This window comes from Balaenoptera ricei, chromosome 9, assembly GCF_028023285.1.
Source record: "Balaenoptera ricei isolate mBalRic1 chromosome 9, mBalRic1.hap2, whole genome shotgun sequence".
NCBI lineage: Eukaryota > Metazoa > Chordata > Mammalia > Artiodactyla > Balaenopteridae > Balaenoptera > Balaenoptera ricei.
The window spans coordinates 57,065,412-57,082,644 of NC_082647.1; the positions used below are offsets into that span (position 1 = coordinate 57,065,412).

The 17,233-nt window shown below is 34.5% G+C and overlaps 1 protein-coding gene across 7 annotated transcripts in view; it reads right to left on the reverse strand.

Annotated features, from left to right (window-relative positions):
- PEX1 (peroxisomal biogenesis factor 1) overlaps positions 1–17,233 on the reverse strand; it is a 76,302-nt gene that overhangs the window by 15,790 nt on the left and 43,279 nt on the right. For 4 of the 7 annotated variants that reach the window (XM_059933821.1, XM_059933823.1, XM_059933820.1 and 1 more), the window contains 9 exons: positions 17,006–17,172; positions 15,363–15,497; positions 12,591–12,655; positions 10,029–10,171; positions 9,841–9,944; positions 8,860–9,036; positions 7,535–7,765; positions 6,325–6,519; positions 5,925–6,055 (listed from right to left, as the gene is read on the reverse strand). In XM_059933821.1, coding sequence (XP_059789804.1) covers positions 5,925–6,055; positions 6,325–6,519; positions 7,535–7,765; positions 8,860–9,036; positions 9,841–9,944; positions 10,029–10,171; positions 12,591–12,655; positions 15,363–15,497; positions 17,006–17,172 — 1,348 coding nt within the window. Of the gene's footprint in view, positions 1–5,924; positions 6,056–6,324; positions 6,520–7,493; positions 7,766–8,859; positions 9,037–9,840; positions 9,945–10,028; positions 10,172–12,590; positions 12,656–15,362; positions 15,498–17,005; positions 17,173–17,233 lie in introns of those variants that run through there. The other 3 variants (XM_059933825.1, XM_059933826.1, XM_059933827.1) reach the window with 3 other exon arrangements.

A 17,233-nucleotide genomic window follows, 5' to 3' on the forward strand; every position in this document is an offset into this window, starting at 1 on the left:
ATAACAAATAATGGCAAGGATGTGGAGAAAAGGGGACTGTCCTACAGTATTGGTATAAATGAACATTTGTGCAACCACTATAGAAAACAGTATACAACCCAGCAATCCCACTACGGGGCATATACCCTGAGAAAACCATAATTCTAAAAGAGTCATGTACCACAATGTTCACTGCAGCTCTATTTACAATAGCCAGGACATGGAAGCAACCTAAATGTCCATCAACAGTTGAATGGATAAAGAAGATGTGGCACATATATACAATGGAATATTACTCAGCCATAAAAAGAAATGAAATTGAGTTATTTGTAGTGAGGTGGATGGACCTAGAGTCTGTCATACAGAGTGAAGTAAGTCAGAAAGAGAAAAACAAATACCGTATGCTAACACATATACATGGAATCTAAAAAAAAAAAATGGTTCTGATGAACCTAGGGGCAGGACAGGAATAAAGACACAGACATAGAGAATGGACTTGAGGACATGGGGAGGGAGAAGGGTAAGCTGGGACGAAGTGAGAGAGTGGCATGGACATATATACACTACCAAATGTAAAATAGCTAGCTAGTGGGAAGCAGCCACATAGCACAGGGAGATCAGCTTGGTGCTTTATGTCCACCTAGAGGGGTCGGATAGGGAGGGAGGGAGGGAGGGAGGGAAACACAAGAGGGAGGAGATATGGGGATATATGTATATGTATAGCTGATTCACTTTGTTATACAGCAGAAACTAACACACCATTGTAAAGCAATTATACTCCAATAAAGATTTTTAAAAAAAAAACAATATGGAGGTGCCTCAAAAAACTAAAATTATAGAACTACCTTATGATCCAGCAACTCTACTCCTGGGTGTATATCCAAGGAAAACAAACAGTAATTCAAAAAGATACATGCATCCTAATGTTCAAAGCAGCATTATTTAGAATTGCCAAGGTATGGAAGCAACATTAAATGTCCATCAATGAACAACTGGCTTAAGAAGATGTAGTATGTATACACAGTGGAATACTACTCAGCCCTTAAAGAAGAATGAAATACTGACATTTGCCACAACATAGATGGACCTAGACAATACTATGCTCAGTGAAATAAGTCAGAAAAGACAAATACTCTGTTATCACTTATTTTGGAATCTAAAAAATAAAACAAATGTACGAAACAAAACAGAAATGGACTCACAGATATAGAGAACAAACTAGTGGTTACCAGTCAATAGAGGGAAGGAGGGAGGAGCAAGGCAGGAGCTGGGGATTAAGAGGTACAAACTACTCTGTATAAAATAAGCAACAAGGATAGATTGTACAGCACAGGGAAATATAGCCATTATTTTGCAATTTTAAATGGAGTATAATCTATAAATATTGAATCACTATGTTGTACACCTAAAGCTAATATAATATTGTAAATCAACTATACTTGAAAAAAAAAACTCCTACGAGAAAACTTGCATTCTTCCTCTGTCCCTTGAAGATGTAAATCTTATGTCTTTGAAATGTAAACACCCAGGAGATAGCTAAGATACTGCCTATAATCACCTGAGACTGGGATAGAAAAGGAGTTAGGGGAAGAGGCTTTTAAAAAACAGACTGCTATAAAAACTTCCATGGCTAAAATTTTGGGATGGAAGCTACAGGTTCTGTTTGTCTCTGTGTGTTTATGTTACGTCTATGGATATGTTATGTATATGTGATACTTTTCTACGTCTGGATGAATATTGCCAAAATTAATTTGTAAAAAGATCTATTTAATTGGGTTAAAGAAAAAAGCACTCATCAAATTTAATATTTCTAAACTCTCAGAAACATAATACAAACCAATCCAAATTCTTCTCAAGTTTATGTGATCTGGGATAATTTTCAGTAAATAAAAGCTAGTTTAAGTATATATCTGTTACAAAATTTGCCATGGTGGCTGTTTTAATGTTTCATGAAATTTTCATAAGTAATCTAAATATGATTGTTTAAAACTTAACTAGTTCTTAAGTGAACTTCTCAACAATAATTAAGTTTTATGATATGTCTACTTAAATAGTTTCCAGAATCTCTTTGGTAACTTATACCCTTAGAGTTTTGGCAAGTGATGAAATTTCTTTGGATATCTTGATCATTTCTAAATAAAATACTGAAACATTAATCATTGAACATTTATTTACTTTTGGCTTCTTACTACATAGGAACTAAATATACTTAGATGTAGAAATAAATGTGTCCTATTCTACACTGAAGAATTGTACTGTTAAAGTGTATTCTTTTAGAAATTATGAAATGTATGCATTAATTTGCCAGTCTACAGAATGCTGGTGTAACAGTTCACAATCACTAGAAATTAAGGTTTAAGTGTTAAGAATTCTAATTTATATAATTAAAACTGAGAAATAATAAGGAAAACAACTGTATGCAACTCTATTCTGATTGTTTCAGAATGGGAAAGAGAATAAAGGACAAACTAAATGGGTATGGAAAGTTGGAGAGAGAGACTTTTACTTTGTCAAGCTGGCTAAAATGGAATGAATTTATTATAAGTGTTCTAAAAATAAGTCTTAGTTTTATAGAAGTACACTACTGATATTAAAACTTTTCTTCCCTTTCAAGACAAAATTTTTTTGGACTATTGGTCTGCTATTGATTAGACTGTGAAAGGTTTTTCTTTACTTTTTAAGTAGTCTGCCTAGAAAACAAATAATTTCCTATGCCTCATGTCTGATTGCTTAAGAAAATGCTTTTCTCTAAGATGTTTTTTGTTGTTTGTTTTTTTTACAACTATGTAACTTTCTGTATTTGCCTTCAAAGTCTTTAATTGTCACTTTGGTTAAGTGAATAGTATTGTTTAACAGTGATCTATGATAGTATGATGTTTTAAAACCAAATATTTTTGACAAACCTCTCGAAAATCAAATTCTAAATAAGGCTTTTTGACCTTTAACTCTGGGATTTTCCAGAGGGCCCCTGGAACATCTCAAAAGATTTGTTCTCTCTCTCCCCTTATAAAAAGAGAGATATAAATTAGGATTACTTGATATATTAAATTACATGGGAAACACTGAAATAATACTAAAAGTTATATTTATATGGATATGTTATTAATATGTCTTATAGAAACTTTATAAAATTCCTAAGTATCTGATATGTAATATTATCAACCATAATTCCAGTTGTCTTAAAATGCTGTATCATAGAAATAACCAAATTTCCTTATCAAATGCATTATAATGAAGTTTCATCAGATCTTTAACCATGGCCATTTTTAAGTCTTTTGTCATTTACAGTTATTGTAAAAGTGTTCCTGCAAAAGTGCTTCATCTTCAGTGAGACTCATGGAAAGGACTCTAACAAGAACAGGTTTCTGATAATTTTCAATTTATACCACTGAATTAGGTAAGAATTTGCAGAACTCTAATGGGGAAACTGATGGCTTCATAAAACTGCTAACAAAAGATCCATAAAAATTAACTACATGGGACTGAATGAACTACTGAGGATCATTATAATTTTTATGACTTTGTTTGAAACATTGTTCTCTTATGTTTTGTTTGTCCAGATTTAAGGAAACCTTTTTCTTTTCTCTTAAGCTATCAGTAATTTGGTAAAATATACCTTTGTGAACAAAGATGAAACGTGTTTTTCTCCTACCTGATCCCTCCAGAATTCAGAAACTCTTAGTAAGCGTTCTTATTTTCATGGATACAGTTATTTCCATAAGTTCAATAAGAATCCTTTCTCCTCGTAACAGGACACAATTGGAAACATTGGTTATATCATCAAGGCTTTGACTGGAATGTCGTATTTGAGAATGCATAGAACAGAAAAACAAACTAGACAGTTTTAAGGAACTAAGGTTGATTTTATGGAGCCAATAAACCTCCTTGGAAAACCAGCCTGGTACCTTGCTTACAGAGTTCCCAGTAACCTTACCAGGTGAGTAAGGAAGGTCATTTCCCGGCAAGTACAAGGACTTCAGGCTATTTTGGGGACCTCTAAAAGAGAAGTTAACCCAAATACAGTTGACCCTTCAACAACACAGGGGTTAGGGGTGCCAACCCCACCCCTCTACCCTCTAACACACAGTCAAAAATCTGCATACTTACAGTCAGCCCTCTGTACCCACAGTTCTGCATCCACAGATTCAACCAGCCATGGATTGTGTAGTACTGCAGTACATGTTTATTGAAAATCTGTGTGTAAGTGGACCCACGCAGTTCAAGTCCATGTTGTTCAAGGGTCAACAGTACATAGCTATTGCAAGCGAAATCTGATGGTAAGTCCTTGGCTTGGCTTCCTAGTCTCAAGAGGCTTTTAAAAGGTCAATCTGAGATTCCTTATGAAAATTTCCAGGAAAGGAGATTTAAAAGCATCTATATGGTCAATTACTATTCTTGTCGAACTTATGTAAATAATCAGGCCAAGTTTAGTGCAACTAGACTTAATTTGAAAATAGTTTAGTCTTACTGTGGTTATCTTTGTTAGAAATGGGGGTCATTGTAGAGAGAGAAATCATGTTTCAGTAATACACCTTTGTGGATATCAGATTCTAGTGCTGTTAATTGTCTTTGACGTTTGGATTTCTACCTGTAAATTAGACTGGATCCTGAATTATTCTAGTTTCCACCCCAAACTGCCATGTGGATTATTTTGACTTAAAGGGAATCAAGACCCAGCAGACTTGAGAAAAGCTTTTTACCTCTCCCTTAACTGCCTAAAAGAATTTAGATACGGGACCTGCACCAGAAAGAGCTATTAACAGAGATAACATTTTTAATCTCAAAAGACTTATCTGCATGACAGGACAAACGTCTGATTACCAAACACCTGTTCTTCCCATTTTCCTGTGAATTGCCCTCCTCCCCTTTGAAGTCCAGGCCCTTATCTCTGTCCTTAGCTCAGGACAGTATATAAGCCTCAACTGCCTGACTGACTTTAGTCTACTATTTTTATGCAGATCCTGAATGTACAAAATTAGTTTTTCTCCTGTTAATCCATCTTATGTCAATTTAATTATTAGACCAACCAAAGAACCCAGAAGGGAAGGGAAAATTTTTCTACCCTTTCAATGTACACATGCATGTACACGTATGTGCATGCATACCCCAGAGTGTAGCAAAATTCAACAAGAAAGTTGCAACTTCTAAAGACCAGGAATACATTTCTTTTTCTTCCCATTTTTAACTTTCTTTAAATTGAGATATAATTGACGTATAAGGTTGTATTAGTTTTAGGTGTACAACACAGTGATTTGATAAATGTATATATTGTGAAAGAATTACCACAATAAGTATAGATATCATCCATCATCACCTCAGTTACATTTTTTTTTCTTGTGAAAAGAATTTTTAAGATCTATTCTCTTAGTAACTTGCAAATATATACTACAGTATTGTTAACTGTAGTCATTTCTTGAATTAAGTTGAATCATTGACCTAGAATGGTTCCCAGTCTATGGGTCTCAGACTCCAAAGTTACTAGTGAGACAACTGCAAGCCTATAAATTCAAATGTATATTAAACATGGTCTACAAGTGAATAAATGTGAATGTATTTAAATGTTCTTTAATTATTAATGAGATTAATAAAATATAAATTATTTTGAAAACAAAACAACAGTTGTATTTTCATAATTTTTGGAAACTGTATAGTGGAATCATTTTGGGCTTTTGATTTTCCTTTTTTTTTCTTTGATGCTTTTAAAATTAAACCAAGTCATTAACCAATTCATTTGATTACATTTGAATTATTTATAATGAAAATTCATTTTTGACTTTTATATTCCTCAAGTTTTTGGGTATTTAAACGCATGGCTACTAAGCAAATGTTTTGAATTGCTTTTAAATATTCAAAATATTATTTGTGATTTTAAAAGAATTTTAAACGTTTGAATAACTATCACCTGCAATAATATCTATACTTCTGAATCAGAATCTTTTACTTACAGCTCAGCAAAGTTCTTCCAGTCATCTTCACTGATGGATGGCCTTGTGTGACTGAGCGCAGTCATTAAATGTGCCTGACTAATAGCCAGACTGGTTCTGATGGGGCCTGGCTGGTTAAGGGCATCATCCTCCTTAAATAAAAAAAAAAGACAAAAAGTTAACTTAGAGATGTGATGAAAAAGGAAGTCCAAGTGTTATTTCTTTTTGCCAGTTTTCTTAGACTATACATTCCCTTTCTCATAAGATTACTAAAAATTGTTAGCACATAATCATTTGACTGATCGATGTGTTTCAGTCCCTTGTTTACAGAGCTCATTTACCAATCAAAAAAATACATATCAAAAAGGAAAAACAATTTTTAAAAAGTTTTACAATTATAATGAAGAGGAAAAAGCCATACTCCAATGTGGCTTTGGTATCTGCCTTTGATAATACTGATATCTGCCCTCAGTTGATCTCTTTGTTCCTGTGTGAGCTCTTGATAACCCTCTTGTGAGGCTGTTCTGAAGACTGGGGGTTGTGAAGACTGATCTTTCCCAGGAACTCCAGGAAAATCCCGAGTCATGGAGCTTGGTGCTGACAGGCATTGTGAGCTCTGCGTTGTTCGGCATAATAATGAGAGAAGGAAGGGAGGGAAAAAGAGCAAAGGAGAAAAAAATTATGTATTTATCAAAGATAGAATTATGAACTTTAAGCAATAAAACTTTAACATGGGTAAGCTTACATTTTACGTAACTGAAATTAAGCAAGTTTAAAATACGTTCATATTCTGTAAAGGTTCATCTATACCTATGTTGTTGAACCACCACAGAGTGAAAACTGCCATCATACAAGGTTTTTATAATGCTTTGTTATTAAATCCACCACAAATGCCCTAATGATAGGGTATATACTAAACTAAGGTTCTGGGACATTTCTACATTTAAGTTAAGAAACAGAAAACAAAGACTAGAATTAAAACAGCTTACTATTATTGAGAATAAAAATGGGTTATGTTTATATTTTTTAAAACCTAATAAAGGAAATTTATCCCAAAATTACTAAATATTTGTAAAAATGTTATGTTAACCAATAAAGCAACAGTGAACCACTGTTAATTTTTTGAGATATGTGTCAAATGCTATTTTAATTTAGAAAAACAATGATATTGCCCAAATTTAATCTAAACATTTTCCTTGTTGAAACACTACTACTACTAATAACTTTTTCACTGTGCTTATATTTTTCCACCAGAAATATTACCAATAGATAACATTTGGTTGTTAGAATTTTTGACATTATTGTACCAAATTTCTCATTATCCTCAACTGTTCTACAATAATAGAATTTAAGTTTAATACAAAATGAATCTGCTACTAAAGATGTTTTAAAGCCACTAATGAAGGAAGAAAAACCTGAAAGAAACCAAAGGGTAATCACAACCACTGGCTACTTCAGCTCCCCTTACTGCCAGCTCTGTCTTAACATGGAATGAAAATGATTAGTGTAAGAAAAGACTGTTTTACTGAAGGACAAACCAACCAGAAAGAGCATGTGGGGCTAGTTAGGACATAAATTACAACAACATACAGCTGTCTATTTCAGAATTGTACAGTGACTGCACAAGGTACCAAATCAGAAGAGGTTCCGTTTCCAAGTTCTGATTCATAAGAGCTTCCAAAGTAGAGTCGGTACATATTGAATTTTGATTCATCTGGAAGCACCTCAGACATCTCTAGAGAAACAAGGGACTGCTCTAAGCCACATTCTCCATCTCCAGCTGAATCATCAGAGCCACTGCTGTGGTTAAGAAAAACCATTGAAGACAGACTCAGGTCACTATCAGAGCTGGAACTGCCATCCTAAAACACACAAAAGGACAACCAGTTGTAAAGCTCTAAATAATCCACAATTCAAAAATAAACCACATAGAGACAGCATTCTAATAGACCAGTACAAGGAAACTTGAGGCATTTTTTTACAAAAGCTCTTATTGATTCTCTAATGGTTCTGAGTCACATCACAAAATTTTAACTATTAAAATAAGGAAGGACCAAACGGAATCTGTAGATAACTTGCCAACCATCTCCCCCAAAACTAACAAAGCTAGGACTCAGACCTCGATTTTACTTTCATGTCTCTTTCAATTCATATTTTTCTACTCTGAAATGATAAGCACTCTATAACATGGTTGATTCATCATTAGAGAGTAGTTTACTTGTAAACACCTTTTTTCCCCTTTCATTAGCAGGAAAAAAACTTCAATGGCTTGCCAAAATAAATAGCAAAAACTTGGTAGTATCTAAATTTAATCCCTGCAAGAATCTCCAACAAAATGTAGGAGAGGGGAGTATATAGTTGAAAAGCCTTCCCAGAAAATATATGGTAAAGTCCATAATGTGGCAGAGATCAAATTATTTTCTGCCAAAATTAAAATATTATACTTCGAGAAAAAAACTGATTCTAGGGCTGGAGTACAGAGAGTATAAGATAAACCTAGAACATCTTGTTGTATAGGGAAGTAAGTAAGTGATCAAAGGATGATGAGGACATATCAAAAGGACACAGAAGCCATCCAAAAGGGGCTCCTACTGGCCATATCTGGGACAATCTGAGTTTCAAAATAACTATCTGATGATCTTTTTTAAAAGTAAAAAACGAATTTAAAATCTCAATATAATTCTTATCTCAATTCAAAGAATATCCTTCCACACACCAACATATTTTGCCAATAGCAAGGTAATGTTAAAGAAACAGACACCAAACTCTTCATATAATTACAAATTCTCTGCAAAGCCAACATTCCAATTATGGTACACTTGACTAAAGGTAAATTACTATACAGTTAACTAAAGTTGTTAAAAAATAGGAATTTTTTTTAAGGTTGAAATTTTGACACTGAACTGCTCGTATCGCTCATAAGACGCCATAGTAACGATCTCCTCATATAACTCACCTGCAGCCCACAGGATAGCAGCCTTCCATGTAAGGCCTCTAACTGGGCATTGTAAAGTAAAGCTTTCAGATCAGCTCCCGTAAAGGAGTTGGTTACTGATGCCATGTTCTGAAGGTCCACATCATCTGCCAGAGGTAGAGAGTCACTGAGAACGTTTAAAATTTCAAGACGTGACACCTGAAGGGAGAAAAACTAATTGATTTAACAAATAAAATTGAATATGTTATTTTAAACTGTGTATCTTAGGATTTTTCTTATAAGTTCACTTCATATATCTTATAAGCTTTACAAATAAGTTGAGGAATGTACCATCTATCTTCCTTGGAACTTTTTCCCTAACAGAAGGAACACAGGGAGGAAAATGAATGAAAATCAACATTCTTAACTATTCAGTGTAAATCATTTCTTATTCAGACAGTGCTTATTTTCTAGATTTGGGCAAATGAGTCAACAAAGTGTTTTGAAAGGAAAATTAAAATAACTGCTACATGTGATATATAGATATTTTATACCTTTGACTATTCATTTGTCTATTTCTTCTTTTACTCAGTCATTCATTTCTAAATTTGGGAACAAGGGCTCCATCGACATAGGACTAGGAAAAAGTCATATCTCTATGTAACATGCATAGATGCTTCCTAGTCCTATGTTTGATTCAGTATCAGTCTTTTGTCAGGATAATGAGGTGTGTGATCTTTGAACACAGGGAACATGGACATGCAATACTTGTTTTCCTTCTTGTTTTTCCAGTTGGCCAACACTGAAAGAGTATAAAGTTTTCAGACTTGCATGGAATGGCTGGGCCAAAAAAAGGCTTTGCATCTAATTCAGAATCTTTTCATGCTGTAAGAAAGCAGTGACTAAGGCCTTTATCGAAAGCTGGTCTTCTAAGGACAACTTCTATTACCTGGCAGAAGTAAAGTTCACAAGGAAAGAGCATAGCATTTGTTGGATTTTGGACTCAAAATATGAAATTGTCACCTGATCAGGAGGAGGACAGTATACACATTTATCTAGTCGGCCAGGCCTGAGCAGGGCAGGGTCAATCAAGTCAGGGCGACTAGTGGCAGCCAATACATAAACACCTGGGGGGGGGGGAATAAAAATCCTTTACTAAATCCTGGTGAAATTTTGTTAGAAGACAATATTTCTGTATTTACAATTATTACCCTGTAAGCCTTCTACTCCATCCAACTGAGTCAGCAACTGGTTAACCACACGATCTGTAACTCCTGTATTATCGTGGCCTCGTCGAGGTGCAATAGATTCAAATTCATCAAAGAAAAGGATGCAGGGCTTTGCAGCCTGCGCTCTGGGGAAACAAACAGTATTTCCTATCTGAATAGGGCTTCAGAGTTTGCAAAGTAATTTCATATATATATCTATATCTGTATACACATACACACACATATATATATTTATTTATTTAATTCTTCACAACAAACCCTTAAGGAAGGCAAGGCATATGTAATTATCCTTGTTTTCAGTAAACCGGGTCTTAGAGAGGTCAGGGAAGACACATGCCTTCTGGACAGAGACTAAAACAAAAACCAGTCTTACTCAATGAGTGAAATGCTTCTTTGATTATTATTACAAGTAAACTCTTTTTAATATGCTTATTGGCCACCTGCACTTCTTTTGTGCAATGTCTCTTCATGTCTTTTGTCCATTACATTTTGGCGAGCTTAGTATTTTTATTTTGTAAGCCTCTCTATAAAATATATTTTAGTTATATATATTATATTTTTTTCTAACTTGAACTTTGACATATAATTTTATTAGTGTATTAATTAATTTTGTTTTAATTAAAAAGAAGGTAACATAAGTTCCATCTCTGGGGTCAAAGGATGGACTAGATGTCTAAAGAATCGCCCCTAATACAAAATATCTGTCATGGTGACGGAAAAAAACCAACAAATATCTTAGTAAATACATGGCAAGTAAGATAAATCTGGGGCCAACAACACACTGGATTACCTGTGCCTTGAATGTTTGGCAAAACTCTCTTAAAAAACCAACTAGATCTGATGTTTGATTTATGCAAGGATTTTTAACTAGCGACCCATTTTTTTCCTACCTTAACAAGACTATTCAGATTTTGTTTCTTCTTTGCTTGACTTTGGTCAAATATATTTTGTCTATGTTACCCAAGTTTCAAATATACTGGCATAAAGTTTATAATATTATTTCACAATATTCCCTTATTATCTTTTACATTTCTGGTATATCTTTAGTCTTGCCCTCCTCCCCCTTATCCCTAATGTTGTTTATTCATGCTTGCTTTCTTCTTGATCAGTCTTGCTGGAGATCAATTGTACCAGGTTTACAAAACATATTTGGGTTTGTGAACTTCTCTACTGAATTGTTTTCTATTTCACTAATTTTTGTTCTTTATTATTTCCCTCTTTATTTATTTTCATTTATATCTGTATTTTTCTAATTTCATGAGATGGATACCTAGTGATTAACTTTCAGTCTTTTTCTTTTCTAAAAATTAAAAGCTATATATTTTCCTTGAAATAAGTTTTGCAGTATCTCACAATTTTAATAAACAGCATTTTCCTTATAAGTGCTCATTATTTTCCATTAGATCTCTTCTTTCACTTATGATTTATTTAGTTTTTAAAAAATATCTAAATGTATGGGGGGGGCTTATCCTTTTTTTGATTATTTTAACTTGTGTTTTCAGAAAATGGAGTCTGTGTGATATTATTTCTTTGAAACATTGCAATCGCTATGTATGGCCTGACATATGGCCAATTTTCAAAAATGTTCCAGGTGTGCTTGAAAAGAATGTGTATTCTCCAATTGTTGGGTACATGTTCTAAATATGCTTACATCAACCTTGCTGAATATGTTGTTTAAATCTTCTAAATTTTTACTATGTTTTAAACTATTTTTTCACTAACTAATTACTGAGAACTGTGTTAAAATCTTCTACTATGAAGGTGGATCTGTCAATTTCTCCTTGGAGTTCTATAAATTTTTGCCTTAAACATTTTGAAGTTACAGTATTAGATACAAACAATTTTATAATTGTAATATATTTCTGGTAAATTGAACCTTTTGTCAATATGTGGTTGACTGTCTTTACCTGTAATAGGCTTTTCTGGTAATATTCTTTTCTTAAATTGGGTGGTAGCAATACAAGAGTTCATTTTATTATCCTTTAAAATATATATGTACATTATATATATTCTCCTAATTGCATATTTTATAATAAAATTTTAGTGGAATGGAACAAAGTAGCTCTTTCATTTAGAAGCTTCCTGTAATCCCATCACATTTAAATAATTTTTTTACTCTTAAATATTAGCTTCTGTATTCATATGTATTTTTATATAAATGCAGTAATAATTATACTCTATTTTAATTACATTGGCCACATGGAATCTTAATTTATAAAAGAGATAAATTGGGGTAATTATGTGCTTCATATACTTTGAGAATCCTTGAATAACCACTTATGATTCCACTTTCAGCATTTCAGAAATATTTCTATTGTAAATATAAAACCAAATAATTTCCAAAACTTAATATCAAAAATGTTTTATATTTAAGTGGTATTTGGTAAAACAGTGAATTTTTGTTCTTCAGTTTATTAATAACCCATATAAATCACAGGTTTCAAACATCAGTTTTTCATAAAAACAAGTGAAGACCAAAAAGCATTGACTGATAAATAACCACAGAGTGAGTTACTTAAAAAAAAACATTCACTGGTAACTAACCTAATAAAAATATCCCGTACAGCTTGTTCACTTGCTCCAATATATTTGCTGAGTAACTCTGGTCCCTATTAGGTAAAATAAAATTAAATTAGAATTAATTCAAAACTATCTAAAAACAAAATATAATTTTTGTTCATGACTAAGTCTAAATGCAATAGTAGAAAAATTTTAATATAATTAATGGATTTCTCTGAACTACATTTAAAAAATTAGTGCGGCTGGACTAAATATCATACCACAAGTTCTATACTTGGTGTTTCCTTTGCTTAGAACATTTGTCCCCAGATAGTCTCATGGCTCATTGCTTCATTTTATTTAGATCTCTGACAAAACGCCACATCCTCAGAAAGGCCTTGCCTGACAAACCCATCTATGACCCACTCCAGTTACTTTACACCTCCTTCCCTTGACTGTTTTCCTACCTAGTACCTACCACCACCTGACAGTATATTATACATTGAATGTGTCTGTTTATTGTCTCCCTCCACTAGTAGAATATAAGCTCCGAAAAGGCAGTTTTGTTCATTACTGAATCCCCAGTGCCAAAAACAGTGCCTGCTACATAATAAGTACTGAATGATTATTTGTTTAATGAATGGTTTAAAAAGGGAAAATGTTCCATTTATCTCAAATCTTTGGAGACTCCAAAAAATATGTAATGAGACATGAATTACTTTAATTAGCATCTTCAGTAACTGAAACCAATTTATTTGCTCAGAAGTTGAAGAATATATCATTTTTCCTAAAAGTCAACTGACAAAACTTTCAAAACAAATTTTACTACATATAACAATATCAATAATGAGGACAGTCCTTCCTTAAATTGGGATATTTTAAAAAACTAAATAGGCCCTAAAGTGATCTCCAATGAAAAATCATCACCTTGAAAAGACCAAAAACTGATCAGGATATGTGACCAAAATAAAGAATTTCTAATACTCAGCCATCTAGGTAAAAAAAAAAAAAGTGAAACTACATTCTGGTGACAAGTAAAAAAGAAGAATATGGTCATAGTTATTCCGAATTCCAAAAAAAGAAGATAGGAAAATTTAAAAGTTATAGCTCTCCATCAATGCCAGGATACCCACATAACCAGCTCAGAAAAACTCATGTGATAAAAAGAGGGTAGGCATAACCCAACTGCAAATTAACAAACTGGCTTCCAGATTATAAATCAATTTTGAATAAGTTTACAGGTTTCACTCACTTTTTGAAGTTTGCTTTACACTACTTCACTTTTATGAAAGACCTACATTAGTAACTGTTTTCACTAACAAAGAAATCCAAAGAAAATGTTCACGTTTATGAAAAAGGGTGAAAAGCGAAAAGCATTCAGTGTTTGCCCCGCTGTGAGCCGCTGGAGAGGCAGAACATACCCCAGCAGCAACAGCGGCGCCACCAAGCTTCTTCCTAGGGAACTACACTCAGCATCTCAGCATTGAGCCATCATAGTTTTGAACTGTGTCTGGGAGCATCTGCGCTTTATCTCGATTTATTTTGTTCATCCATTAGCAAGATGTGTCCAATTGCGTCTTTGTTTTCTACCATTTCAGTTTACAGTAATGTTTCATAGAAACACTCTACTTCCGGATGGTGGGGGGAAATCTGCATGATTCCTTTGCCTTGAAATGTAATCACTCTTTGGCAAACAAATATTGCTGGGGTGCTGAAGCTGTACAAATTAAGACAGCACATCCCAGACCATAATGACACACCAGGGGTGGAGTGTGAAGCATTACCCAAAATGATCTGCTAGCATGTCCTTTAATGACCATACTCACCCTATATCTGAAAAAATTTAACTTGGTGTGACACAGCAAGGGTGAAATATAGCCAACAAATAAAAACCCCAGCTTCCTGCCTTAGTGTGGTCTCCAGCCCCTAGTCTTCTAGGTTTTCTTCCCCCTTCAAGTTTGTTCTTTTATCTGATTATTTAGGCATAATTCTATTTTATAATGCATGAAGATCTGCCTTAAGCAAGAACATAATAAGCCCTACAAAAGAGAGATGCCTCATTATTCAATTTCCCACACAGTTTAACTAATAGATGGATCACTGCTCCTACTAGTTTTCCAAATATGAGATTAACCCGCTATCAAGAAACATAAATGGTGTTGGCGAGGATATGGAGAAATAGGTATACTCACTCGCACACTGATGGTAGGAATGTAAAATGGTGCGGTCCTCAAAAACTTACACACAGAATTACCATATGACCCAGAAATTACACTTCTGGGTATATATGTATTCCAGAGAAATGAAAACATATGTCCACATAGAAATTTATACACAAATGTTTATAGCAGCGTTATTCATAATAGCCAAAAAATGGGAACAACCCAAATGTCCACCAAAGATGAATGGATAAACAAACTGTGGCATATCCACACCACCTTAAAAAAGACTGAATATCATCCCGCCATAAAAAGTACTGAACTACTGAGGCATGCTACAACTTGGATGAAACCTGAAAACATCATGCTAAGTGAAAGAAGGCAGACACAAAAGGTGACATATTGCATGATTTCTTTTATGTGAAATAGCTAGAACAGACAAATCCATAGAGACAGAAGGCAGATTAGTGGTTGCCAGGGGCTGGGGGAAGGAGAATGGGCTGAAAAAGTTTTGCAACTAGAGAGAGGTGCTGGCTACACAGCACTGTGAATGCACTAAATGCCACTGAACTGTACAGTTTACGACAGTTAATTATGCAAATTTCCCCTCAATTAAAAAAGAAAAAAAGAAGAGAAAAAAGATAAATGCCAAACATACCTTGACACTAATAAAATTCATTCCACTCTCTCGTGCAATTACTCCAGCTAGTAAGGTTTTTCCTGTTCCAGGAGGACCGTACAACAGCACTCCTGTCCTGTGTCGTATGGGCAAGTTTGCAAATAATTCTGGGTACTGAAAGAAACAAAAATATGACAAAGAGCTCAACTCTAAAACAAATGACTAAGCAGTGGCCAAAGATCAATGTATAGAAAAAAGTACTTGGGTGGTAACAACGGCCATCTTTATGACAGTACAATGATAGAAAAAACACTCCTACTCAGAATAATAAATGAACTCAAAGGAACTACCACAGATTTTTCCCAATTGGACCATGGAATACATTCCACATAAAAAGCATATAAATGCATCAGAACTTCTTTCCATTTTTTCCTGTTTTTTTTTTTTCCCCAAACATTATAATAGTACTACATTAAGAAAATAAAACCCAATCTTTTAACAAGTATACTGCCTTCCACTTGTATGGTTCATGTGGCAAGTTATGACAGCTATGTATATTCAAATATATTCAATCAAAGAAAGAAAATAAATAATAGAGAAGCATGTGTAATTATAATCGACAGTAAAATCTCCCAAGAGTCTCAATGCTGAACAAGTAACTGACTGCTTCTAAATTATCTTCTAAATCACCAGCTTCTCAGCAAAACTTTTTGAACAGGTGAGCCAAACATCAGGCTACTGTCAGCAATCTCCTAGTCTCCTCTATTAAGTATACCTATTTAGTCCCACGTGTTGACAAAATTTCAACCTCATCTCGACCTCCATTCTAATCTGAAAGAAGCCCCAAAGTCAGCACTTACGCAGATGGCCTCACGTATCTGGCCCGGGATGTATCTGGATACTGATGTTTGGTGCCCAGACCCAGCATTTGGGGTCATGATCCGCAGGCAAGTACTTCCCACGTCCCTGTTCTCCCAAACAGGCTTTAACGCCCAGTCCTGGGCTGCACTCAGTATGTCCCAGGCCCCACCAGACAGGTCCCAGGACTGTCTGTAACTGAGGTCCTTACATGTAACTGAGATCCTTACCCATTTCTTTATCTCTTTGGATGGGCCCCTGATCTCATGCAAAGATCCTTTTCTCTTAGGTTTCTGATTCAAACACACCACCCTCCTAGATTCTACTTTTGATCTTCTAAAGAACAATCTACAACTGCCCCCTTTATCCTGCTGTCTGCCTGGTCTATGCTGCCTGCTAACTCTGCCGTTCTAGACTGGCACCCAGAGTCTAGAAATATGGCTTAATCCATCAGCTCTGTGGATCTAAATGACTCTCCCACCTCCCAGTTTATTCCTATCTGTTTCTGCTCAACCCTAGCTGACAGTTCATTTGCTTTAGTACAACCTGGGTGATTCAAGAAAAACACAAGAACTCTGAAATTCACATCAAAATGTGTTTACTATAAATATCACCTCAGCTTTCTTTATGGGCAAGGAATACCTCAGATACTTTAAAAATCTGTTAGAGTCCCAAAAATAGGACTGGACATTTATTTGGTAACAATAAATACTTGTTGGACCAAATGGAAGCTGGGCAAGCCAACATATACAGCCAGAACCGATGGATGAGTCAGTGGTTCTTCTGGCAGTCGGTAGTGCTTGGTTTGGTTGTTTTTTAAGTACCTTGGCTGGTAACTGGATAGTGTCCACAAGTATCTGCCGAACTTCGTGTAATCCACCAATCTTATCCCAGCCCAGGTCCCTAGGGTTATGCAGGTTGACATTTCGCAGAGACACAGGAATAAATCCTCGGAGAGCCTTTCGCAAGTCCAATGTTGTTAAAACTAATTCTGTTTAAAAATAAACAAAACTTCTTTTGGTAGCCCTATTTGTATATGAATTTTCAAAACA